Source organism: Malaclemys terrapin, chromosome 8 (assembly GCF_027887155.1).
Source record: "Malaclemys terrapin pileata isolate rMalTer1 chromosome 8, rMalTer1.hap1, whole genome shotgun sequence".
Lineage (NCBI taxonomy): Eukaryota > Metazoa > Chordata > Testudines > Emydidae > Malaclemys > Malaclemys terrapin.
In genome coordinates, this window is record NC_071512.1 from 11,978,756 (window position 1) to 12,006,024 (window position 27,269).

The 27,269-nt window shown below is 40.7% G+C and overlaps 1 protein-coding gene across 3 annotated transcripts in view; it reads right to left on the reverse strand.

Moving 5' to 3' along the window:
• Positions 1 to 2,575: 2,575 nt before the first annotated feature.
• Positions 2,576 to 27,269, reverse strand: part of SEC24A (SEC24 homolog A, COPII coat complex component) — a 54,058-nt gene continuing 29,364 nt past the window's right edge. For all 3 annotated transcript variants that reach the window (XM_054036816.1, XM_054036815.1, XM_054036814.1), the window contains exons 12-23: positions 26,469 to 26,524; positions 23,634 to 23,840; positions 23,190 to 23,310; positions 20,838 to 20,996; positions 19,056 to 19,229; positions 18,328 to 18,438; positions 17,703 to 17,878; positions 15,684 to 15,821; positions 14,475 to 14,579; positions 14,255 to 14,347; positions 13,554 to 13,657; positions 2,576 to 5,929 (exon numbers count right to left, since the gene is read on the reverse strand). In XM_054036816.1, the coding sequence (XP_053892791.1) occupies positions 5,815 to 5,929; positions 13,554 to 13,657; positions 14,255 to 14,347; positions 14,475 to 14,579; positions 15,684 to 15,821; positions 17,703 to 17,878; positions 18,328 to 18,438; positions 19,056 to 19,229; positions 20,838 to 20,996; positions 23,190 to 23,310; positions 23,634 to 23,840; positions 26,469 to 26,524 (1,559 nt within the window). In that variant the 3' untranslated portion in view covers positions 2,576 to 5,814. The remainder of the gene's footprint in view (positions 5,930 to 13,553; positions 13,658 to 14,254; positions 14,348 to 14,474; positions 14,580 to 15,683; positions 15,822 to 17,702; positions 17,879 to 18,327; positions 18,439 to 19,055; positions 19,230 to 20,837; positions 20,997 to 23,189; positions 23,311 to 23,633; positions 23,841 to 26,468; positions 26,525 to 27,269) is intronic.

Here is a 27,269-nt window from a genome sequence, read left to right on the forward strand (position 1 = left end):
TGACAAGTACAGAAATGACTTGCACAGGGGAAATCCTCAGACAAGGCTCATTGTTACAAAAACCAAAAGTCAATTCTTCCCGAATCTGTCACTCTGTGTACTCGCCTCTGTCCTTCAGGGTATGCTCTAATTACTGCCCAAGGGCTGGAAAATGACTGAAAAAAAGCAAGTGTCTCTGACTAATAGCTTTCTTTTGTTAATACACCTCACTATATTCTCAGCATCCAACCATAAAGGGCTGATTGTAGCCCAGGGACCTTTGTGTAGGAGTAGAGGTACTAAATGGCAAAATGCCAATTTAGGTAATTCCACATGGTTTAATATTCTCCTGTAGATTCAACTGAGGCAAGCGTTTGTTTGGATTTACTACCCTAAACTCTTGCACATGGCTACTGTTGAACCATTGCTGTTTCATGCAGATATATTATCAATTGTTTAGATCATGAAGCACTTTTAGATCCTTTGTCAGTAAAAGGCAAGCTACTATTTTACAGTGTTCTGAACAAAGTATTTTACAGTGTTGTGAACTAAACATTCCTGGAACTCTGTACTAATATTTAATTTGAAAGCATTAGGTCAAGTTTAATCAAACACTTGCCACAGAAATCCATTTACTGCCCCATGTGCCCGACAATTAAATTTAGCCCACTGAAATGCCTGAATTAGCTCATTGCTATTCCTATTTTTGGGTCAAGTTTTCTATGGATAATAGCTACGGCAATTGATAATTTTTATCTGTTAACATACTTCCCCATTGTACCTTCATATTCAGAAATGAGTTTTTCCTAAGTACCCCCTGTAGGAAAGAGAATGAGGTGCTGTTCATTAGAGAGATGGCAAAATGAACTTTTTAAATAGGTAGTAAAATCTAGTCTGGTAAACTATTGTATAGCCAGGTGTCCCAAAGTTTATTGGGAGAGAGTGAGTTTGTATACAGTTACTGCACTGCCAGTGTTCATACAGACAACCTCAAAAGGCTGAGTACTTAAGAAAACAGCTCTTAGAGGAGAAAAATGCTGACAAGAATTCCAGAGTTACAGCTCTTCTCAAAGTGCCATGGGATCTTTAGTTCCACCACAGATGTTCAGTATCGCTTTTGAAAGATTGTATCTTATTGCTGTGGCAATTTCCTATGTTTGCAAAAAACAGTGGGAACGTTAAATATGACCAAGTCCCAGGAAAGGGCTTAAAATCCACCCTACTGTTAACCCCAAGAGGGCTAACTAGACCATAGTATTTACACAGTACTCTTGTCCTAGTTCAAAACTCACGAAACTAACACACATACACGTGGAGATGGGCCTGAAAACTCATGCAGCTAACTCACTAGAGATGGGCCCAAATTGCAAACCTCTCTCAACTCCCCAGAACTTTAGGAAAATTCACATCTAAACTTCACAGTGCAGTCCCATCTCTAGTAAATACCTAGTTGAAATACTGTTTTAACCTCATGTTAATGCTCAAGAAGATGAGAATCTTTCCTTCAACTAATGCCCTAATCTGGTATTAAGAGATCCATGTGCTGCTAAAGGTTTCGTGCAGCAGATAGGAGTAAAATACAGGTCCTGAACATTCTGAAACGTAGTAATTCCCATACCAGATCAACCATCTATTTAGTCCAGTATCTTCTCTCAGTGACCAGTACCAGATGCTTCAGAGGAAGATGTAGTAGATTATGAAATAGACTATAGGCAACTTTTTTTCCTACTCCTTTGTCGGTTGTAATTATTTCCTTTCGTTACTTTTAAATCTGTTGCCTTTCACACTGAGTGTTCCTTTTTCTTGTATTATGAGACAGGAGGATCAGTAGTGTCCCATTTACCTTCTTCTCTACCACCCAACAGCTGTGTATGTTCTATTTGTGCTATTTTTTTTCTCAATAGCCTGACCACATTTGAATATAGCATTCCAGGTGAGAATACCTTTATTTATATAATGGTTTATTTTCAATGTTACTTTCTACCCTGTTCTTTATACATCCTAAAAGTGGAAACAGCTGCTCAATTCACAGTGAATTGAGTTGTCCAGGACTTCCAACCATTTTTTCTGAATGGTTACAAGTAACTAAGAACTCAGCTGTGTGTATGAGTAGTTAAATTTATCCCTTCCTATGTATGTTATCTTTGCATTCGTCAATACTTAAGTTTTTCTGCCACGATGCTGCACACTGGAGATGGAGCTACTAATTATGTCCCAAAAACACTTGCTTTACTCTAAGAAAAAAATTTACAGTGACAGTCATCAAATGCCTCTGTGCAAAAGCCAGTACATCTGATTTTTCCTTGTTTGAAGTTGATTATAAATATTGTGCAGTAACAAAGTGGAATTTTGCCAGTGATCGCAATTATGTAACAGAAATGCTTCCATCTTTTTCTCCTGAAATATGAAATCCCCCAATCTTTGTACCATTTACAGATTGACAATTTTAGCAAGTTACAATTTTTTCCTTTAGCTATGCAATTACCGTTACTGAAGTTACTAATGCAACCAATGGGAAAAAATGTCACCCAGTGATTGGTCAAATATGGAATCCCACTTCTGTTTATTAATTAAAGGACTTATGGACTTTTGTGAGCACTTTCAATTAGTTTTATTGAGTAGCCAAATCTTTTAAATTAGCACAGATAAAATAAGCATTTGCATGTGTTACAAATGACTTTTTACAGGAATAAAACAGTGAAAATTACAAACTGTAAAAAGGAGGACAAGTAAATCCTGTCTCAGATTCAGAAGGGGCAAGATTTATAACTTCATGCTGAAGATCTGTGTCTGAGTTTCAGAAAACAAGGATTTAATATTACAATATTATACACTACTTTACAAAATTAAATTTATAAGGATTACATCCCTAATAGTGAACAAAAAGCTTAAAATCACATTTGATGGTCCCTTATATAACAGCCATTCTGCATCTTTGATTATAAATTGTTAAGAAATTAACTCTGAATAAAAGAAATGTAAATCTTATTCTAGTTATTGCAAAATAGTCTATTTAGACTGATACTCAAATATATTAAATTATAAAAGATAATGTATACAAATTAAAATGGATGGTACTGATGTTGACTGAATTAACATTAATGTGTCAAACAAATAGTTAAACCTCAGAAACTAGAAAAATAGAGTATATGTGCTGTGGTAGGGTTGTCACATTAAGACAGAACAACCAAGACCACCCTTGCCTGTTTAAGATCTTAAAATAAACAAGTTATCCTTGACATTTGTAATACAGTGAGAAGTGTGGCATAGGCAGTTTATACACCGGTATGCTCTGCAATGATGTAAGAGTAATACAAATTGAAGCAGCATGTTTTGTCCTCCCCTGCATGGAATTAAACTACACATTCAATATTGCAGAATATTTCTTAAATACAATATGGACATTCCAAAAGCATTCTACTTCAAATGGGTTCGTTTGCTCGCTCGTTCATAAGTTTCACAGAGAAAAATATTAGGGATCCTAACTTGAAATGTTGTTAGTTACTGTATTGGCATGTAGACTGACATTCATAACTGTTATCCTGGTTTACATAAAGCAAGTGACACTCTCTGAAACAGACATTTAAAAATGTAAGTTTATGGAATATAATGACAAAGTATGTGGTAATAATAAGAAAAACCAAAGGCTTTGGGTCTGTTGTGAGATGCATGGATGATTTCCAACATCCTAGTGGGTACATTTTATCATCACGTGCCTGGAGTGAGGAACCACTTAATAAAACTGTGGTTGTCTGAATGACTGATTCTCATTTAAGAAATAAAAAATTTAGGATTTAAATGTGCGTGAAGCCAGAAATAAAGTAATCGAGTAAATTTTAAAACATAATTTTCCCCTATGTACTTACAATATATTTTCACATTGACTGAAGATAATGCACAATCTTATAAAAAACTTTTGGGAAATACATTTCCACTAGTCATGTAGACACAGCAGGCAGGGTGTTTAAATAATCTTTGGGAGAAGTAAATCTGTTCCAAAATGCTCTTTTGAAAACATCACAAAAATCAGCACAAATGATAGTGGCTTTTTTGTGCTCAAATTGCACAAGATGTTTCTATGAAGAAACAGCTGCTTCTCCCCTGCATTGAGGTAACTCCTGTCAGTCAATTATACTGTAACTGGAGCAGAAGCAGACGAAAGGCTGCAGAAACTGTGATCCTACCAGATCCTGTTAAATCCTCTTTGCAAAACCTTCACAAGTTTACTAGCCTAGGCACAATATCTACTTGCCTACCTTTATAGTAAACATTTCACTCATCAATGAAAAGTTACTTGACCCCAACAAGGAGATTTTTGCAAGTCTCCTATAAAAGTGTGTGAGCATTAACATGAACTAAAAGCAAATTAAAGTAGAAAACAATTTTTCCACATCACAGTTCTTCCATGGGCATATAAGGGGCAGAAATTGACTAGTAACATAAAGAGAAACAGCCTGTCATCTACAGATTGCTCCCCAACCAATGTACTTTAATTCCCATGTACTTTACACATCTTACATTTAAGAATACCAGCTTTCTATAAATCCAATTTCCATGTTTCATTTGTAGCACTTGCAGGTCTGTCAGTTAAATTAAAACGTATATTGTGTGCACACATGTCCTGGAATTAGGCTTGTTACATAGCTTCAATAAAAAAAGATTTCTGAGAACTTTAAATATATTCACTGAACTATAAAACACTTCCTACCAATATGTTTTTTTTTTCCATTTATTTCAAGAGCAAAATGATTACTTCTACTTGGATTCAGTTTTAGATGTCAAACAAAATATTCAGTGCTGTCTCAAAAATATTGATAAATTAAGGATGAAATGCTACCACAGCCTCATTTCACAAAACAATCATTTTATGGGCCTAACATTTAGTTAACCTATATTAGAGCAGAAATCTAATGTAACGCACAGAAAGGAGCAGGTGGTTTTATGCTTTTCCTTCTTCTCCCCCACTTTCCTGCCACTTAATGAACTATTATGACAAGACCAACTCATTATTTTTAACTACAAACACAAGGCTCAGTGTCAGTCTTAGCCCATTTTTGCTGCCAGACCACTTGATTATAGTTTTCAGTTTACACAGTATGCTATGCCAACTTTGTCTTTCAGTTTAGGTACAAGAATATTGATGCATTTAAAAGCTTTTTAACAAATTACTTCAGTCTATCTCAATCCAGCTAGGCCAGTTTAAGCTACCTTTAGACCTATCCAACATAACCATTTCTAGAACATTACATTCTAAAATGTTCATAATTTTTTTTTCAAACATTTGTTCATTTCACAATGAGTTGTTTCATTGCTACTTTAAGTGTACCAGGTAGCTTTCTTTTTTAAAAGAAATGTTCAATCTTTAATCAGTGGATATATACTGTATCATAAAGACAATATAATTTCCCTGCAACTCAATCATATTGAGGTTTTAAATCTAGCAGCATCCCTCCCCTCTCCCCCCAAAAAAGCAAAACTAAAAGTTACAGAAATATACATTTTGAACAAAACTCCATTTTACAAAATGTATTTCACCCTTTCAATATTGCCTTTGCAAATGTACTTCATGCTGCAATTGCTTACAGTAAAAGCATAATTTGCAGCAAATTAAAGATCCCCAACCTCTTCAAATATATTTTGATTTGAAAAGTACAATATTATCTCGTTGCACACATGATTCTCAGTTGTGGTCCTTTATTTGCTTTACTTTGAAATCACAGTGAGAACTTCTCATCAACTGCACCAGGCCACAAACTTAACAAAAGATATTACAAGCACAAGTGTTCTTTACTGCAGAAATTTTCATTAAGCAAGCGAGCCATACAACCCAGTGGTTCATTTATTCACTTGCTGCTGTATATGCAAGAGGAACTCATAGTATGATAAGGCAGATTCTGTTCTGTCTTCTATCATGTTCTGTAGGAAACTTGATTTCAGTGGACTTTCATCCCTTAGAAATAGAAATAAAATGACTTGAGTGAAATGAAACATTCACTAACCTCTACAGTACAGTATTTTTAAAGTTATAGGATGAACTAGCGTTTTGAAAGCTATTTAAAAATAAGTGCATCAACTGGTGAAGTGTAAATGAAAAGCCCGTACTGTAGGCCTCACAATCATTCATACCACAATATTGCTGGATAATGTTCACATTTAATTCACTAAAATGTCTGCTGTTAAACACAGGCAAACTGGTTACATTTATAATGTAAGAGCCCCTCAATACCACCTGGTAGAGGGCCCACTCGTCTGTAAACTCCCATCAGGTCTGACACTTTATACGTTATCATAGTATTTATCTGTAAAGAGTGTTGTGTAGTATCAAATGAGAGTTGGCGACATGGTAGCCAATAATCTCACTGTGATGTTTGTACAGACAGTGTGTAAAGAGTCGTGTGCTGGAAATAAAATCCTAAAATGTTTTGGGGGCAGACTTGATAAACAAATTGTCCTAGACAAAGGCAGAGGAAGTTACTTGTCTGTAACTGGAGGTTCTTTGAGATGCGTGGTCCCTATCTGTATTGCACACGTGGGTAGGCAGGTGTGCCATGCACCTGAATCCTGACGTGTTTCTTAGCAGTATCCACGGACCAGCAGCTGTATGGTGCATCCCCTCATGCTCCCAGCCAAGGGTATAATAGGTAGTGCCTCTCCAGTCTCCCTCTTACCATCTTGGAATATAGTCCGAAGCAGAGGGAAGAAAGAGCGGGTAGTGGAATACAGATAGGGACCACATATCTTGAAGTTACAGGCAAGTAACCTCTCTTCTTCGAGTGATGGTCCCTATGTGTATTCCACACATGGGTAACTCACGAGCAGTGATCAGTACAGAGGTGGGTGTGAGGATGTCAATGGAAGTGTGGTCTGCACTACAGCCTAGCCCGCTATCGCTTGTGCAATAGTGTATTGCGTTGTGAACGTATGGACAGAGCGCCAGATGGCTGCACGACTTAGGTCTTGCCAGGACACATCCGCCAGTGAAGCCGATGTGGTGGCTTGCACTCATGTAGAGTGAGCTGTGACTCCATCAGGCGGGGGTATGCCAGATTGTTTGCAGCATTCACAGATGAGACCCATTTGGAGATTGGTTTGGAGGAGAGGGCTTGACCCTTGAACTGTTCAGTGATGTGCGAAAAGAATTGAATCCTGTGAAGGTAGAAAGCCAGTGCATAGCAGATATCAAGGGATTGTAGGACCCTATTAGTGGGGGAGGTGTGCGGTTTGGGGTAGAAAACAGATAGGTGGATGCACTGGTTTAGGTGGAATTCCAACACTACCTTTGGGAGGAATTTAGGGTGGAGCCATAGGGACACCTTGTCCTTGTGGAATATAGTGTGAGAGGGAGGGTGACCTGTCATCATGGCTCCAAGTTCACTGACCTGCCTGGCTGAGGTTCAGGCTACCATGAATGTCACTTTCATCAAAAGGTGGGAGAGTAAACATGTTGCCAGTGGTTCAAAGGGTGGCTTTAGGAGGACAGAAAAGATGAGATTAAGGTCCCATGGGGGTGTGGGCTTCAGAACTGGTGGAAAAGTGTTAAGTAAACCCTTAATGAAGTGGACAGTGGTGGGGTACGTAAACACTGAGGTGCAGTCCGGGGGGGGAGAGGGAGAGAGAAAGACACTGATGCAGCCCTATAGAGTTGATTACTAGGCCGGACATTTGAGGGCGAGAAGGTAGTCTAGGTCGACTGGTATAGATACCACACTCAGTGAGTGACCGTCACATTGAGCCCATACTGTGAAGCATCTACATTTTGCTCAGTAGCATGCCCTGGTGGATTCTCTCCAGCGCTCTGGGTAAAGATTTGCCACACTGAGGTGGAGCATGCCTGGTCTATCCTCGACCCTCATCCAAATACCAAGCTGTGAGGTGAAGAGGGCCGGGATTGGGATGCCGGATTCTCCCGATCTTATGAGACTAGATCCGGGAAGAGCGTGAAGGCAGAGCGGCGTTCAGGTGGAGAATCTGAGGAGATCTGTGAACCAGAACTGACAGAGCCAGAATGGGGCTACAAGCATCACAGTGGCTCTGTCTCAACAAATCTTGCGTAGTACTTGCAGCAGGAGGGGAATGGGAGGAAAGGAGTAACAGAGGTGGTCTTCCAGGGGAGGAGAAGAGCATCGCCCTGCAAATTCTTCCCTATTTCTACTATGGAGCAACAGAGGGACAGCTTCTGGTTCTTCAGGGTGGCAAATAGGTCCCACTGAGGGGTGCCCTGGTTCTCGAAGAGGTACTGTAGTGTGGCGTCATGTAGCTCTCACTCGTGATTGAAGTAGAGAGTCCTGTTGAGCGCATCGGCCAGAGAATTCTGGGTGCCTAGGAGGTATGTGGCTTGAAGCATTACGTTGTTTTTGTTGCACCAGTTACAAAGGCGGACGGGCTCGAGGCAGAGGGAGGAAGACTTGGCGCCGCCCCACTTGTTTATGTACACCACTGCTGCAATGTTGTTTGAGAGCAGTTGAATGTGGAGGGGCTGAATGAGCAGGAGAAAGGCCTGACACACTGAACAGACTGCATGGAGTTCTAGCACGTTTATATAAATCCTGCCCTCCCATGGCATCCACGCTCCATAGGCCATGTGGTGCTCCCGGTGGGCTTCCCAACCCGTGAGGGAGGCGTCTGTTGTGATGGTGACCTGTGATATGGAAAGGGGGAAGGAGGTGCTGATCATCATCTTGGGAGGATTGGCCCACTACGTGAGTGAGGCTACCATGGTCCAGGGAACTATGATTATTGCGAAGTAGTCTACCATGAGGAAACCTCTCGCTGCAATGGAGTCAAGACGTGCTCTGAGAAATACTGTCTGTGTAGGTATCAATACTGACTTTTCCTTGTTGACACAAATACCTAGAGATGCCAATAGAATGCTAAGGGTGAGGATCGCGGCAGCTACTTCCTGGCACGATAAGCACCACAAGGAGCCAGTTGTTAAGGTAGGGGTATACTGAGCAGCAGAGGCGGTGCATTTGGACTGCCACCACAGCGAAGACACTTGTGAACACTCTTGGAGCTGTCGCTATACCAAACGAGAGGACCTAGGGTGACCAGACAGCAAATGTGAAAAATCGGGACGAGGGTGGGGGATAATAGGAGCCTATGTAAGAAAAAGACCCAAAAATTGTGACTGTCCCTATAAAATCGGGACATCTGGTCACCCTAAGAGGACCTGAAGCTGGTTGTGTTGGTGTCCTACCCAAAAATGGAGAAACTTGCAGTGGGGAGGGTGAATATCTACATTGATGTAAGTGTCCATGTTGAGAGCTGTGAACCAGGCTCCTTGGGGGAGGGAAGAAATAATCTATGCCAGCGCTACCATGCAGAATTTGGATTTTCTGAAAAAGGTATTTAGCTCTTGAAGATCTAGAATGGGACAGCACATGGCACCCTTCTTCGGGACAAGGAAGTATGGTAAGTAGAAGCCTTTTCCCTTGCATTGAGGTGGGACAGGCTCTATGGCCCTCTCCGGGTGCAGATTTTCTCTTCTTTTTGGAGAGTGCATTCATGGGAGGGATCCCCAGGAGAAGTCCAGGGGAAAGAGGAATCAAGGAGGTGGGAATGAGAGGAATTTTATGGAGTATCCATGGTGGATGTTCTCCAGTACCCAAATGTCCATGGTGATCTTGTCCCAATTGTGGGGAAATAGGGCAAGATGGCCCCCATAGATGGTATGAGGCACTGCACTGGCATCGGGGAAGGTTAAGGGATCAACATGCAAGTCAAAACTGAGGTTTTGGCTGCTGCTGGGAAAGGGTCAAAGAATTGGTTGTGGCGAAGGCAGGGAAGCGTGGCTGTTGCAAGCGGTGCCACTTAAGTGGCACGTCCTGCTGGCGTTGGTAGTAGGCCAGGTAAGGAGCATATGGTCAGGGACAGAATGGTTGTCTCTGCTGCTTGTGTCTCAGGGCCGGGGTGTATATACCAAGGGACTGTAGTGTGGCCTTAGAGTCCTTCAGCACATGAAGGGATTCATCCATTTTCTCGTGGAACAACTTGCTCAAAGGGGAGGTCCTCAACTGTATTTTGGATCTCCCTGGAAAAGACAGACGATTGTAACTACAAGTCCTGGTGCATAATGACCCCGGTCACTAGAGAGCAAGAGGACATGTCAGCCATGTCTACAGACAGCCTGAAGGCCCACCTTGGCCATCAGTCACCCCTGGTCTACCAGCACCTGGAATTGCTGCTGTTGGTCTGGTGGGAGGAGCTTGTCCTTGAACTCTTATTAGCTTGTTGTAGTTATTAAGTCATAGCAGCGCCTGGTAGTTTGCAATCTGTAACTGTAGTCCTGTTGAGGAATACACTTTCCTGCCTAGGTCCCTCCTCTTTTCCTCCCTATCTGGGGGAGCAGACTTCTATGGGTTCTAGCGTGGCCGCTCTATTGCTGAATGGACGAAAGCGGGGGGGAAAGGGAGGATGACACTGCCCCTTTAGCAGGCACGAAATATCTCCTCGCTGCCCTCTTCGGTGTGGCAGCACAGGAGGCAGGAGTGTGCCATATTGCCCGTGCCAGTTGAAGAATGGCCTCATTAATGGGTAGAGCCGCTTGAGAGGGCCCCTTTACAAGCCTTCTTAATTTGCTATCATTGGTATGGTTGATTAATGAGCCTTTTATTTTACCTCATTCTTAACTTGTCCAGGGAAAAGGGTCAGATGCAATGGAATTCAAACAAGAAAGGGAAACGAAAGAAAAGCAGTTTTCGCTTTCCACTGGGAAGTGTGATTAAGCAGATTAAAAAGAAATTCTCGCAGTGATATGTCTATTAGAGTAACCATCCCAGTGCCAAGAACAAATTTTCTGTTAACAGTCCTAGCTTCCTTGCCTTTCACATTTACTTAGTAGAGATTTACTATCAAGGTAGTTGGGTCTTCAAGGGTTTTGTTAATTCATTTAGCTAGTAAAATATTTATTGCATCACTTATAAGTACTGGGCACATCGGGGTTGGAGAATGTCCAGGAGCTGATGTGGGTCCTGGACCTCTTCCAATGGAATATGGAATACCCAAGTCTGCTGCTACCCTCTGGAGCAAGTCCTAATACTGGTGATGGTCATCCGGCGTTGAGAGTGGGAGAGGAATAAGCACCTGGTCCAGCAATGATGAAGCAACAGTGGGGACCAGCAGAGCTGGCAGTAACAGTTAATGTCTGCCTCTTCCTCATAGACAGATGGTGTCATTGGGCGAATGGGGGATGGTTGATAAGATGCCTGTGATGGTGCCTTGCATCCACAGGTGCCCATTATGGTCAGAAAGAAGGGTCCCTGGGATGTGGTGGGCCCCATGGGTAGCAGTACAGGCCTCTGCTGATGGATCATATACTGGGGGATAAGGCAGTCTGGGCCGCAAGTCTGGACTTCAGCAGGACATCAGAGAAAACAAGGGTTCTTCTCAGAGAACTCCTCGGACTCCGAAGACGGTTCCGGAGGGCTGCAATGCAGCAATGGGACAGGCTTCTCTGGCAGCAGCAGTACAGCTTTGTCCTCTGGAGTGGGGGTCCGGAGAGGAGAGGAGATTGTGGATACTGAAGGATCAGCTCCTCCATCGAAAAGAAAGGGTCAGATGTCCAGGAGTCTATGGTGTGCCTCTGGAAATGACAGAGGTCCCAGGCAGCATCTGCGGGGTTGGCCTATCTGGGAGGCACAGAGGCACCAATAGGATGGGCAGTGCACGTGCCGGTGAGTGTTTTGGATGCGTGGGTACCAAGGCAGTAATCAGTACCGTTGGATCTTCTTTGCACCTGGCCGTACCCTCCACACGGAGAAGCTTGGGCGCTGGTCTGGATGGATCTGCGCACAACATCTCACCTGACTTGGCTTGGCTTGAGGAGGAAATGCTGCACTTAGGAGGAGTCCACGACAGGGATGTGCTCTTATGCCCGTGAGAGTGTTTTTTACTCTCACGTCGGGACTTATTCTTTGTCTTCAGCATCGATGGATCCAGGGCATGCAAGGTGCTCAGAGGGGCGCTCACCACCAGTGACAATTGCTGTACCAGGGATTCTGCTGGTCCCAGATCCGAGTATGCCCTCTGTCCTATGGCTTCCTCCATCAACTACTTACGGAGTCAAAGCTTTGAGTTTCCTGGGTTCGGGGAGGGAAGGACTTGCAGGACTTTCTTGCTGAGGCCTGTAGTTCACAGAGAATGAGTGTGGGCAGGAAACAGTTTTTAAATCCCAGAATCCAGGGTATAGTCCTGGGGCGAGATGAGGGGATGGGATGGAACACGTTCCCCAAAACGGGGGAAAAACTACAGTAACTTATCTATCACTAAAATGACAATATACAACTGTGTACAACTATATACACTGAACAAGGAGTGGTCGCTGACCTAGCAAAACTAAGGGCACAAAGGAACAGTGGTTCTGACTCAGGCCATGCCGCGGTAAGAGGGAACTGGAGAGGCGTTGACCTGCATTACCAATTATATACTTGACTGAGAGCATGAGGGGACACACCATGCATTTTGCGGGTCAAGGGACACTGCTAAAAATACTTCTGAACTCAGGCACATGAGCACCCAACATGTGGAATACAGATAGGGACCATCACTCGAAGAAGAATATTGATTTGCCTGTCTATAATGTAAACTGAGCATGGGGATGCCACAGACAATGGGCAATTTATTTGTATCTGCAGTAAACACCAGTTATCAGGAGGATGAAGAAAAGCCTGGTGTTCGCATGCAGGAAGAGACCGCAGTCTGAACCCCAGTGTCTCATCCTGATTCTTGAGACAGACAATTAACATTGGGGAATATAAGGAAAAGCAAAAGGGCATCTTGTGATCCATCACTGAGGGAACAAAGAGGTCAGCGCTCTTTGCAACTATGAAGGGTGAATCCCCAACTATGTGGGTTGGTGAGGCTGAAAAGCAATTGTAGGTGAGAACAAAGCTTGTAGCCTGCTATGGTTATATGCAGACTTTTAGAAGCATGTTATTCTTTTGTTTATTTGTAACCACTTTCTATTTCTATTATCTGCTTAGTATCACTTATTCTTGTTTTATTATAAATTCATCTCAGTGCTATTATACTAAAGTAAGGTGTGCATCCTCAGTTGAGCTAATAGCCTGGGGTGTATTCTGTCTCTTTGGAGACAGTGGACTTGGTATTTCTGTGGGCATATAGTGACAAAACCTGGATGCTGCAGAGGAACACTCTTCCAGGGGATTCAGGAACTGAAGTACACCAAGAGTTAGCCTGCAAGGCAAAGTCTGGAGTGGCAGAGTCCTGAGGAGTCTGTTTGGCTAGCTAGCAGACGGGGGGGCAGGAAGCTGTCACACCGTATAGCACCAATAAATCTCTTGCCGAGACAGAAGGGTAACAAGGTGACTTACAGTTCTGGATGCCCTGAGAAAGCATCAAACCTCCACAAATTAAAATATGACAAAACAAGAAGTTAAAATCACATGCCAGGTTTTCAAGCATTTACAATTCACACTATGCGCAACTCTTACAAATCTTGTGTGAGGGCAATGCAGTATAAAATATGTCACTACAGTGGCTGACATGACTATGCATGCATGTCTGCAAGTATGACCATGCATACTTGTGTATTAGAGTTGTCAAAAAGAACTTACCTTATTATATACAGTATAGGGAAGAATGGCCTTTGCTCTCTCAGCCAAGAGATAAAAGCTATTGTTCTGGTAGATTCAGCTGTTTCAAGTTCTGGAAGATGCGTCTATTAGACAAAAGTTATCATTAATACATAGTATAACACACACTGTTTTTAGGAGACAGAGTTAATTTAGTGTTAATGAAAAGGGCCAAGCATCGTAATCAGGCATAAAGCAGGCACAGTTAGTATGAAACTGTTCCACATACCACTGCAATTTCAGTCTCAGATCATCCTTGAACAAACTATCAATTGTGCCAAACTGAATAGTGGCTTTTGGCTGTCATAACTGGGACTACATTAACAGATTCATTTTCACTTGTGACCTAAACTAGGATTTGAATTTTCCAGCAACTGAAGGCTGGTGAGCTAACGCACTCTCCTTCCTGGTCCCAATATTCTCAATCTGCTCAGACTTTTACTGGATCTAACTGATGGTTATCAACTTCTATTTATTGTGGTTTCATGGTGAGAGCTGGATTAAGATTATTTTAAGTGGGGAACCTAAGGAAGAGTGGCATGTGATGGGGGAAGTGAGCTTTTCCTGAAACTGGAATTAATTACAATCAGCTACAATTCTAAAAGGCTCTTTAGCTTATACCAGGTGATATATTATATTTTAAAAAGTTATTTGTCCTATTTAAGACCAAAGCAAGCACTTACCATATTCTGTGGTATTGATACATAACTTGGAACTCCAAGGACTTGGCTGATAAAATTTTGTCCACAATTCTTTCCAATCCACATAAACATTACCTACAAGACAGTCCGATAATGACAGCATTAATCTATGCAATACATACACCCTTATACTCACCTGTCTATCTAAAGTGCTCAGTAGTCTTCAGAAAAACCCACAAGTTCATATAAAATTTTAACTTACAGAGCCAGCATCCATAAGATAAGCACCATCCCTACTCAACTTCTCCACAGACAGCTGGAGAATGGGTGGCTGAGGTATTGTTCTATCATTGATGTTGAGGGCTCCCTAAAGAGAAAAATTGCTACAATGTAAGTGTGCTTCTAGATATATAGATAAAAAAGGGAGACAGGAATGAAAAATATTCAAGTGGAATACATTTTTATTAGTAAAAACAATTAAGGACAAATTATACCTCTTGCACCCAAGTGCATCATCATCTGTTGATGTCTGACTTTTATATTCTTAAAATTCATATATAACATACTTTATTATAAAAAAATCAGTCTTTATTTTGTCTTATTGAAATTGATTCTCTTCTGAAAACTTCATACAGTTATGTTAGGCTTCAAAGTCTGGATGTACAGAATTAGTCTGCCTGCACTGAGTAACTCCTACACATACTTGTTCACGGAACTAATGACAGGACTTATTTTAAAAAGGAAGTTGTACAATAGTATGAAACACATCATTCCTGTTGCAGCATATCCCCTTTTAAGGGGATGTGCTTTGTAGTGTAATAGACGATTTTCAAATCAGAATGCTAGCTACATTTTTCAAAATGGTTGTCTAAAGAATCCAATCCACATCGTGTCTAGAGTGGGGTGTTAGCCACATGTTCCCTCCAGAGCCCATCTATACCACCCCCAACAGACAACCTGGAAAATAAAGGAGCTACATCTTATATGTATGTATGGTTTACAGTATTTGTAAACTTTTACACATTTCAATTTAGTTTGAAATGCAATCCAACACTGGAACTACCCCTCATCTCACGATTTATAATTCATCAATGTATTGCTTCCAAGTTATTACTGCAAAACTTGATTTAGAATAAGTCTGGATTACATGGAGTGGCAATTTAGTGCGGCAGTCTTTATGATTATTTCTTAATAGTCACACACATGCATGATTCATGTCATGTGACTTAATTAAAGTGCCAAGGAATTGTCCTATCAGTTTGCCTTTAATGGATAGGTTGCTTTGATGTATCTTTAAAACTTTTAATCTTGTAACTGCCTGTGAGCTCTCAGACTACATACCTTGAAGAATACAGTTCTTATTTAAAGGGTTTTCTATGCAATACATATTCATCACTACAAATAAAGGTGTTTGGAACCAAGCAACCACAGAACAAGTGTAATAAGTAAAAAACAAAAAAAAACCTCATACCTCATCTGTGAGATTGTCAACTCTGTACAGATTGGGATGGGTCATAAGCATGAGGAAAATTAGGGGCTGGTTTTTCACTTGACACATAGTAAAAATACGCTCATCTAAACGGATATTTGTCCCAGTCTGGAATGCTTTCTGTGAATAAAACCAGTATTTGAAATATTTTAATTTATTAATTCAAAGTCAGCAAGTGAAAAGCACTAGACTACGTTAAGAAATATTTTGAGTCCCACACAAAATTTAGCCTTAAGTATTTTGATCTGAAAATATAATAAAAATGTCTTCATTACTACAGTGACCTCCCCTACTTAATTTATCCACATTTCTTAATTGATTATCTGTACTCAAAGCAAGTTTCGTATATTATTTATATGCAAACAACTTTGTGACTAATCACAAAAGCAGTGCATCTTTGGACTCTGGAACCACTGACATAGCATACTGTAATATATGTTGGTCCTATGTATGTAGAACACTTTCTGAAGAGTGGAGTTGGAATGATGACATATTAAGATGGATTTTTAATAAAATTATGCTTACTACTTTGTCTCAAGAAGCTACATAATGATATTTTAAAATCGCAATCCAAAGACCTGTTATGCTTAATCCTTCGGCTCTAATGCACATCTTTGTCAGAGGTGTTCTGACTTAATGGTAAATGCACTCCATTGGTAAATGCACAGCTGAACTGCTGCTGAAGCAGGATCCCATCCCAAACAAGTATTGAAAACCATTCAAGTGTTTGACTTTGTCTATATTAAAAAGATCAGATCTCCCCCAGCATAAACACAGCCATAATATAGACTTGACAAGGGTTTTTAGTACCATTTGAGAAAGTGTGAATGAAATGATTCCACCAGGTCTTGATCATGCTGCATTCTGAAAGAGTAAGCCATCTATCCTAACACTAACCATTTTCTATACTAGTTCAGGGGGACCCACGGCTGAAAGCCATTTTCAGAAATTGTTCTGTTTTATAGTGTAGACAAGACTCAGGGATGCTGCAAACCCCTTTGATAGAAAAGGGAAAGATCAGTTATTTGAAAGCTAGCACTTAGCTCTTGCTCTACACCCCATATTAAGCTGGTGTATAGATTTGCCTTGTCAGCAGCACACAGAGGGAAGCTCCTCAAAGCCACACTGAACAGCAATTGCTGCATGTTCCCCAGGCTAGTAGTCAGGAGTATCAGGCAATCACGGCAAGTCTCCCCATATTACTCCCTGCTCCCACTTTCCTTTGCTTCCTCTCTTGGCTGCCCACTTCTGCCTCAGTACCAATGCACTCTCAGGCACCCAAACTTCTTGCCCTCTAGCTCCACCTCCCTGGTGCTATTCTTCACCATACTCCCCATCCTACACTGCTGCAGCTCTATACATGGAACAGAGGCCCCTTCTTTCTGTCATGACACACTCCACGCCACAACTATACCACCTCCCCACATTGTTCATAAAAATTGAAGCTGTATGATAAATGCATCTGACATAAGCTCTAGATGCAGTACACAAACACAGCCTATACATATGTAACTTGTCACATTTAGATATTATGGTAACTTTTAGAAAACCCTTTGTTGGTGGCTGACAGACACCCAAGCCATCTTCTACTATAGTTGGCCCCAATGAAAGCCTAGGTGAACAAGCCAGTCTTGCTTTGCAGTGGTACCGGGAAGGGGGGGGGGGGGGAGAGAGAGAGAGAGAGAGAGAGAGAGAGAGATCACCAAATCCAGAGTCTGGAGAAGTGAGACAAGAAGTTGGCTCCAGAGCGGTCCCATTTAGACCAGAAGAGGCTATTATCTTGAATGACAAACAACCTCAATTCCTGTTACAGTATATGGAGAGAAGGCTGGTTTTAATTAAACTGGATCTAAACCAATGAAGACATCACCCCCTTCAAATATTGGCAAAACCCTACATATATAATATCATCTCACTGAAATGTTTACTTATACATCATTCAGACTGACATCCTGAATATAAAAATAACATTCTCTGGAAAGATTTTATTTTCATTCTTACTTGTTTTAAGAGAGCCAGTACATGAAGTGGAAAGAGTCGTAGGGAATAGGGAGCCATCAGACCAGGCTGCTGAATGCTTAGGACTGAAGAGCGGTAAGCTGATAGTGAATCGATTACAGCATTCACCAAGGCATCCCGAGCATCACTTAAACTAGCAGAAACTGACCGGTCCACAGCTAAAAAGCAAAAGAGAGAGAGACGTTTAACAGCTAATTATACCCTATTTCTTTTCTAGGAATTACTGATACGTATTATTTTGTACTTCTAGAGCTCATCTCAGGATCTTAAGATGGTTACAAGCACACATTAATGGAGCTTTACTGTGCCTTCAAGAGGCATAGAGGGATGGGAACATTAATGGTACTGCCCAGAATTAAAAAAATCCAGGAGTCCTAACTGCTGCTCTAACTTCTGATGTGCAGAATTCTAAAGCCATATCAAACAAGGTGACAACATACAGTTGTACTGATGTCCTCACACATCAGAGGAGCTGTAAATCATGTGGCGAAGTGCCTTCAACCATTCAGAAGGTAGGATACTTCCCTTGTAATCTTCCTTCCTGAAGGATTATTCCTCAAAAGTTTTAGATATTTTACACATGTACATCAAAGAGCATCATGCTTACCCATATTGGCTAATAACCCTGTAATAGCTTGTACGTCAGCCCCCAGATAGACATCATTCAGAGTTGTAACAACAGGTAAACACATAGTGTGGACTCTAATCCTTCTTTCACCTATAGGGAGAAAATAAATATGTGTAGTCGCCAAATGGCATTTTCCACACCATTATCTAAACTGTGGTTGGGGGGGTTGGGGGGGGAGGGGGGAGGAGAGAGAGGATCACAAATGTAGCAAAAATGAAGCCTGTACACTAAAATTTGCAGTAACTCTAATTTTTAAAGTCAATTTATTTAAGAGTATCTTTTTTGCTCAATTTAACAAAAGTAATTAGTCTATATTTTAGATAAATAACTTATAAAATGGATTTAATACACCATGAACTTGTCACACAAGTATCTTAAATTAACACCTGTTAAGCAGCCAATTTATTATCTTTGGCCAATTTATTTCTGGGCTAAAATTGCCCATTTCAGATTAGAGCAAGTTTTTCAGCAAATCTGTAAGCCCCTGAAATGCAGCTGCTGAATAATGAATAACCACTATCACCAACAGCAGCTGAGAAATGAGTGTGCTACCATGTTTGTACTCTACCCTCTCTTATTGGGGATATGAAGATGCCGTTGAAGTTATTTACTTACTACAAGCAAACGATTATAATTTAAGAATTTACACACAATGGCAGCTAACATATTATATCATTGAACCAGCCAATGCTGTTTACTTTTCTTACCTTTGCTGGATGTGTACAGTAGTGCTGACTGAAAAGAAACAACTGGCATGTCAGTGAGACTTTCCTCTACTGACATTTGTACAGCATATCCTGCATCCGGGTTTACATTGGGTAAAGACAACAAGTCTGTTGATCGCACAAAGAAGTTCCCATGGAAGGTATGAATGGAAAGACCTACGAAAGGAAAAAACCATGTAATGTGTTTTATTAATGTTACTTTTGCCATTTAATGCAAACGATGAACTGATTACATAGTTGCCCTGATTTTTAGATTGTGTTCTACTCTAGATTATGGACAAACCCTTTTCAAAATACAGTTCCTTTAGTAAATTTAAATATCGCAAGTTGCATATTAATTTGTAGTATGCACTAAAGCCAATGGCTACCAAGCACTCAGAATACGAGTCAGCTCAAAGATTAATAATGTTGCAAATTTCTTTAACTCTTTGAGGCTGAAAGTCACAATGCGCTGACATTTCTAGTACAGAATATATGATAGGATCAGTCATTTAAGGGAAAATACTATATACAGCGCAGTAAAGTACTTTTTCTAGACAAGTGCTACCCTTGGGAACCAGTAGTTTAGTTCTAAAAGGGCTGTCAAGCAAATTTAAAAAATGAATCACAATTATTGTTTAACAGCACGATTAATAGAATACCATTTATTTAAATATTTTTGGATGTCGTGGTTGAAGAATGTTTTATGAATGCACTTGCAATGCCAGCTACAAAAGTGCCATGCGAACGCCTGTTCTCACTTTCTGATTACGTTGTAAATACGGAGTCAGCAGCATTATCTCCCGTAAATTTAAACAAACTTGTTTGTCTTAGCGATTAGCTGAACAAGAAGGACTGAGTGGACTTGTAGGCTCTAAAGTTTTACATTGCACTCAAAAATATCAGTTATGTAACAAAACAAAAAATCTACAGTTGTAAGTTGCACTTTCACGATAAAGACATTGCACTGCAATATTTGTATGGGGTGAATTAAAAATATTATTTCTTTTATCTTTTTACAGTGCAAATATTTGTAATAAAAAATATAGAGTGAGCACTGTACACTTTGTATTCTGTGTTGTAACTGAAATCAATATATTTGAAAATGTAGAAAAACATCCCCAAATATTTAATAAATTTCAATTGGTATTCTATTGTTTACCAGTGCAATTAAAACTGTGATGATTGCGATTAATTTTTTTAAATCATGATTTTTGAGTTAATCGCATGAGTTAACTGTGATTAATCGACAGCGCTATTACAAATACAGGACGTTGAATTCAGTTAGACCCAAGGTACAGGAGCCTTGTTACAATACACTGTTCAAATCCTTTTCTGTTGCTTCTTTATAATTTTTAGATGGAGGTACAAGACAGTAAAAAGTTCCCTTTATCCTCTCAGCTTATGAAAAATTGAAAAAAAAAAATCAGGCTTCTGGTTTAACCACAGGGCTGGACACAGTTTTGAAAGTAAACCATGTAACAGGAATATTAAATTGTGAATTCCTTATTTTTGCTTGAGGAGCATGTGGAAGTACATGGTAATGAAGTACCTATTTCTAGCTTTGGCAAGCCATAGATACTGATCCTAAACATCACCGGCACCTTGATAGATAAACTCTTTTGTGCCGTTCTACTAATTCTGCTTTCTTTTGTACAGTTGGATTCATAATGCCTGATTTTACATGTACATATTTGCTAACTATTCATTCAGAATTATATAAAAACAAAATACCAATAAATCATTTTTAAATAATAAACTATGCAAAAAAGATTCTATTCAGACCTTTGGTGCATCTTATCCTCATGACGGCCTCAAAGCCAATCTTTCTAGTTAAGTATCGTTTCAGCTCTTTCTGTAATTTCTCCACCTGGACAGGGTTGTGCTGATGATGGTAAGATTGATAGTAATAGACACTTCCTGCTGAATACCTCGATATACAGCCTAGAATAGAAAATGTGCGTCGGTGGAGTTCAAACCAACAGTTGTTGCTGCAGTCTTCAAATATCTGTTCAGATAACCTAATTCTCCTTGTAATTTTATTTGCAAGCATGAACAGTTTAACATTAATAACCTTATTCTAAACAGGTATAGGCCTAGATATAATGTGTAGATGTGACCAATAACTTGCATGTTCACTTGATTATGAAGGTTATAAAGTGTGAAATGGATTTAAAATTGGGTCTAAAGGAAAGATGGTACCACGCCACTCAGGAACAGAAATCAGAGGATATGTTGGGGGTGAGAAAGTAATTAAAATGGTAACAAAGCTTGCTCCTATAAAGGTGTTTTACTCCATCATGCATTGAGAGGTAAGAATGAAAATAAATTCCTTCAGATGACTCGCACCTTATTCCAGAATCAAAGTAATTCTTTGAAATACTCCTACAAGTCGAGAGGGAAGAGCATCTTGGAAATTATCATGCTAACCAGAAGGAAGTTGTAATATTATGCCTCATGAACAATGTCATTATGCATTAAGGGTGCAGTCATCTCAACGTGAAATTCCATCCTACCCAGCAGGGGTGGGGAACCTATGGCCCGCTACTTCATTTCATGTGGCCCGTGGCAAGTCTCTGCGCTGTGGGCCGGAAGCACCAAGCCCCGGCGCTCCTCTGCGGGGCTGGAGCTGCGAGCGCTGGCTCACCCTGCTGCGGGGAGAAGCTAGGGTTGCCAGGCTGTTAAAAGTGCAGTCGGCTCTGCGCAGCTCCCGAAAGCGACTGGCATGTCCCTGCGGCCCCTAGGATCAGGGGTGAACAGGGAAACTCCACGTGATGCCCCTTAATCCCAGTGCCAGCGCCGCAGCTCCCATCGACCGGGAACCATGACCAATGGGAGCAGTGGGGACAGCACCTGTGGGCCCGGGCAGTGCACCCAACACAGAACCCCCTGACCCCTTGGCCTAGGGGCAGGACATGCCGGCCGCTTCTGGGAGCTGCGAGGAGCCAGGGAGCCTTAGCTCCAGTGCAACGCCGCCCGGGAGCCACCTGAGGTAAGTGCTGCCCGGCCGTAGCCTGCACCTCAAATCCCCTGCCCTAGGTTAGAATCCTCTCCCACACACTAACTCCCTCCCAGACCTCACACCTCAACCTCCTGCCCCAGCCCTGAGCCCCCTCCTGCACCCAAACTCCCACCTGGAGCCCGCACCCCAACCCCCTACCCCAGCCCTGAGCCCACTCCCACATTCCAAACCCCTCATCCCCAGCCCAACCCCCCCAACTGCACTCCAAACCCCTCATCCCCATCCCACACCCCAAGCCCCTGCCCGGAGCCCCCTCCTGCACCCTGAATCCATCATTTCTGGCCCCACCCCGGAGCCTAGCAGAAGCCCGGAGCCTCCGCAGCTCGCCCCAATGCAGGGGGAAGCCCCGAGCCTGTGCGCAGCCCACGGCTCATTTTTCCTGTGGGTCAATAGCCCCTGGTAAGAAAAAGGTTCCCCACCCCTGCTATTCACCCTATTCAGGTTCTTATACTGTGTTTATCACCATGGTATCTGACATATGTTTATGTCCAGAACAAAGGGAAATCCTCTTTGTACAAATTTAGGACATGATCTAGGGGGAAAAGAGTCAAGTTTTGTAAACAGAACTCTGTCATTGAGCAGCCAACAGACACAATCAGATACTGAGCTATGAACTGCTTTGCCATACAAGGATATAGCTACCAATTTTTAATTTTTTTAAGAAGTCGTCTCACAGCCCACACTAGTGAGGCTTTTCAGAATCTGGAAATGATGAGATTATATCCAGATAGTTTAAACATATTTCTATTTGTTAAACAGGGCTTTGTTTAAATATTTCTAGAACTCTGATTTTTGTCTAGTAATAGGGAACAAGTCCTGACAATGGTCTAAGAGATGAGACAATCTCAGCCCTCAGGTAAGAAGAAAACAGGCTAGTTAGCTTGTCCTCAAACAAAATACCATAATCTCTACCCATAGAAATGTCAAACAGTGGATAGGGGAACATGCAATCTCATAGGTAGCCCTCTTGGGCACGATTGCCAATACCAACCATTACATTAAAATGGTAGAATATGCGTAAGTGAAAGAGCAAAATCAATTTTCTTTTAAGCATTACACAGTGTTCCATAGAACACCGAAGCTACGAACTTAAAAAGCAGCTTATAATGACTTACCTAATGAAGCCAAGTCAGAATATTGCCCACTAAGAAGGAACAAGTCAACTGCAACCTGCTGCCCTGAACAGTCCAAGGCTAACTTCTTATAGAAGTCAGTGGATGGTGTAAGATGTATGTCCTGTTAATACAAGGAAATAGAAAAGAGGAATTCCAAAAGGCGCACACTCCTGTGACCTAATTTCAGGGATGCTCACTGCATCTCTCACACTGACTTCAATGGCTGTTCTGAGGGCTCAGTATCTTTCAAAATCAGAGCATTACTCTGGGTTTATAGGTTTCCTTGTTAGTAACATTTGATTAATACGGTATAAGAATGTCAGCTCTCACAACAGAACTACAATAAAACTAAGATAATCCAGACCATGCCATTCAAAATTTATATAAACTCATGCAACAGGATTGTAAATTTTCATAATCTGTGTTTAAGAGTGTTTTTGTAACCTTTGCAGATGCTCTTTGGTTAGGTTCTTCTCGGGATTTCAGTGATCCCACTCCTACAGATGGAAGCTGTGTCTGGAAGACTGAAATTCGACCACCAGTGGGAGACATCAGTTTGAAGGCGGCCTGCAGCGCAGGTCCTAGAGCACTCTGTGTTTCCAGGGATTTGGTAAACATCTGTGGCAAGGTCCTCAGTAAATCTTGAATTAGCTGGTATAAAGTAAAAAGTTACTCAGAATTAAAATGTTTCCGAAGAGATTTCTCTTCTGTTGCACAGGCTATTTATTATGCATGTAACATTGAGTACTGCAGGTATTAAAGAGATAAATTAAATACATATTTTTTTGTGTATCATTTAATACCTTAAAACAAGATGTGAGGGTAGTTTGCTGTTTTACAGCACCCAGCCAGCACTAGGCCTCTTAAAAATCTGGCTTTCTATCTGACCTCTACTTTTTCACTTGAAATTCAGCATTTCCAAAACTGTAGGAACTAATTAAGAGTTATTTTGAACATTTTGCCTCAGATGACCAAAGCAACTTTTCAAAGTTAAATAATTTACTTTTTCCTAGTCTGTCATCTACTACTCACATTCAGTGTTGATACACACATGCTCCTTTTTGAGCAGAGTGGATGTATTACTCTCATCCAACAATGCCTGGGAAGAAAGTACCAAATCTGCTCCAAACTAATTGGAGGTATGTGAACTGCCACCATAACCAAGTGTCCATGTGTAAGCTCTCAGGTTTTACCTAGAGTGACATTCTACAGTATTCCATAACCTACCGCTTCTAATAAAACAAGACACAAAAAACTAGGAATTCAATATGGCAAAGCTTGCCAACATTTTAAACAGGCTGTCAAGTGATGAAAAAAATTAATTGTGATTAAATTGTGCTGTTAAACAATAATAAAAAAGACAATTTAAGTATTTTTGGATATTTTCTACATTTTCATATATATTGATTTCAATTACAACACAAAACACAAAGTATATAGTGCTCACTTTATTTTTTATTACAAATATTTGCGCTGTAAAAACAAAAAAATAGTATTGTTCAATTCGCCTAATACAAGTACTGTAGTGCAATCGCTTTATCACGAAAGTTGAACTTACAAATGTAGTCCTACTTCTTGCTCAGCCAATCGCTCGGACAAACAAGTTTGTTTACATTTGCAGGAGATAATGCTGCCTGCTTCTTGTTACAATGTCGCTTCTTGTTACAATGTCGCCTGAAAATGAGAACAGGCGGTTACATGGCACTGTTGTAGCCGGCATTGCAAGGTATTTACGTGCCAGATGCGCTACAGGTTCTTATTCCCTTCACGCTTCAACCACTATTCCAGAGAACACGCATCCATGCTGATGACGGGTTCTGCTCAAAAACAATCCAAAGCACTGCAGACCTACGCATGTTCATTTTCATCATCTGAGTCAGATGCCACCAGCAGAAGGCTGATTTTCTTTTTTGGTGGTTTGGGTTCCGTAGTTTCGGCATCGGGAGTGTTGCTCTTTTAAGACTTCTGAAAGCATGCTCCACATCTCACCCCTCTCAGATTTTGGAAGGAGATTCTTAAACCTTGGGTCGAGTGCTGTAGCTATCTTTAGAAATCTCACATTGGTACCTTCTTTGCATTCTGTCAAATCTGTTGTGTAAGTGCTCTTAAAATGAACATGTGCTGAGGCATCATCCGAGACTGCTATCAGATGAAATACATGGCAGAATGCGGGTAAAACAGAGCAGGAGACATACAAATTCTCCCCCAAGGAGTTCAGTCACAAATTTAATTAATGCATTATTTTTTTTAACGAGCATCATCAGCATGGAATCACATCCTCTGGAATGGTGGCCAAAGCATGAAGGGGCATACGAATGTTTTGCATATCTGGCGCATTAAATGCTTTGCAATGCTGGCTACAAAAGTGCCACATGAACGCCTGTTCTTACTTTCTGGTATCGTTGTAAATAAGAAGCGGGCAGTATTATCTCCCGTAACAGTAAGTAGACTTGTTTGTCTTAGCGATTGGCTGAACAAGAAGTAGGATCGAGTGGGCTTGCAGGCTCTAAAGTTTTACTTTTTTTTTTGTGCGTGCAGTTATGTAACAAAAAATCTACATTTGTAAGTTGCACTTTCACGAAAAAGACTGCACTACAATACTTGTACGAGGTGAATGAAAAATACTATTTCTTTTGTTTATCATTTTTACAATGCAAATATTTGTAATAAAGTGAGCACTGTAACTTTGTATACGGTATTGTAATTGAAATCAATATATTTGAAAATGTAGAAAAACATCCAAAAATATTTAATAAATGTCAACTGGTATTCTATTGTTTAACAATGTGATTAAAACTGCGATGAATCACAATTAATTTTTTCAGTTAATCGCATGAGTTAGCTGCAACTAATCGACAGCCCTTATTTTAAGTTATTTCATCTAGTAAGAGACACGCATTGATTCCCTTATCTTTAAATACAGAGACCTAAGATATTTAAAGGCCACCATTAACTTGAAATGTAACCAATTAAAAGTGATTTGGCAATTCTCTGCTTGCTTGTTTGTTTTTTTAAAGAAAGATGAGTCTCCACAGACAAACTAGCTGACTACACAGGGGAAACAGCAACACTAATTACATACAACGCAATTAAATGCACAAAGTAAAACTGAACAAAATATTTCCATTTACTTCAGTTACAGTAATTTTTGTAATAAAAGTAGACTAGAAATTCAGACAAGTGTGATTTAAGTACATTATTTCATTAAGTACTGTACAAGTTATCAAATGCAGTTCATATTGCCTGAATGTCACCTAAACAGTTTAAGACAGGTCTTACCTCTTTGTTTTCATTTAAGTTTACTAATAAGTTCTCTGGCATTGGTATAAACACATCTGGAAGAGCAGAAAAATGAACCGATTAAAGCTATCTGAAAACATTTCAGCTAGTTTTCAGATCAGTCTGGGTCTTATTCTGCCCTCAGTTATACCTGTGCAATCCCTTGCATTTCAGTTTGAGATACTGATTATTTAGCATGAAAAGCAAAAGAGTAAAAGAGGATAAGAACACGGCCTGTAAAACAAAAGTATTGTGAAAAACTATCAGGCAATACAATTAAGAGTAAAAGAACAAATCTTTTAAGCATCATACAGCCACTTAGGAATTATATTGAAGCTATTGAGATCAATAGTTTAAACAGGATTGTAATACAAAGTTTAGATAATTTTAGGAGTTAAACTAGAATGCCAGGAAAGTTGACTTCATGTTTCAGGTCATGAACAGATCACCTGTTAAGGCCACTAAAGAAGCCCAATTACAGCACTGAACAATTAACTTTAACGGGCCTTAGCTGAGACCCTAGATACGTTAAATAGATTTCACTACTCTTTGAAGCATCTGGTGCTGGCCACTGCTAGATGAATTAGTGATCTGATCTGGCAACTCCCTGCGTATGTGAACATAAGAACAACTCTACTAGCTCAATATCCTGTCTCTGACCATGGACAGTACAGGGCAATCATCAAGTGGTCCGTTCCCAGTTGTCTAGTCCCAGCCGGTGGCAGTCAGGGTACGTTTCCAGAGTCCAGGCTCAAGCCTGAGCTTAAATGTCTACACAGCAATTTCTAGCCCTGCAGCCCA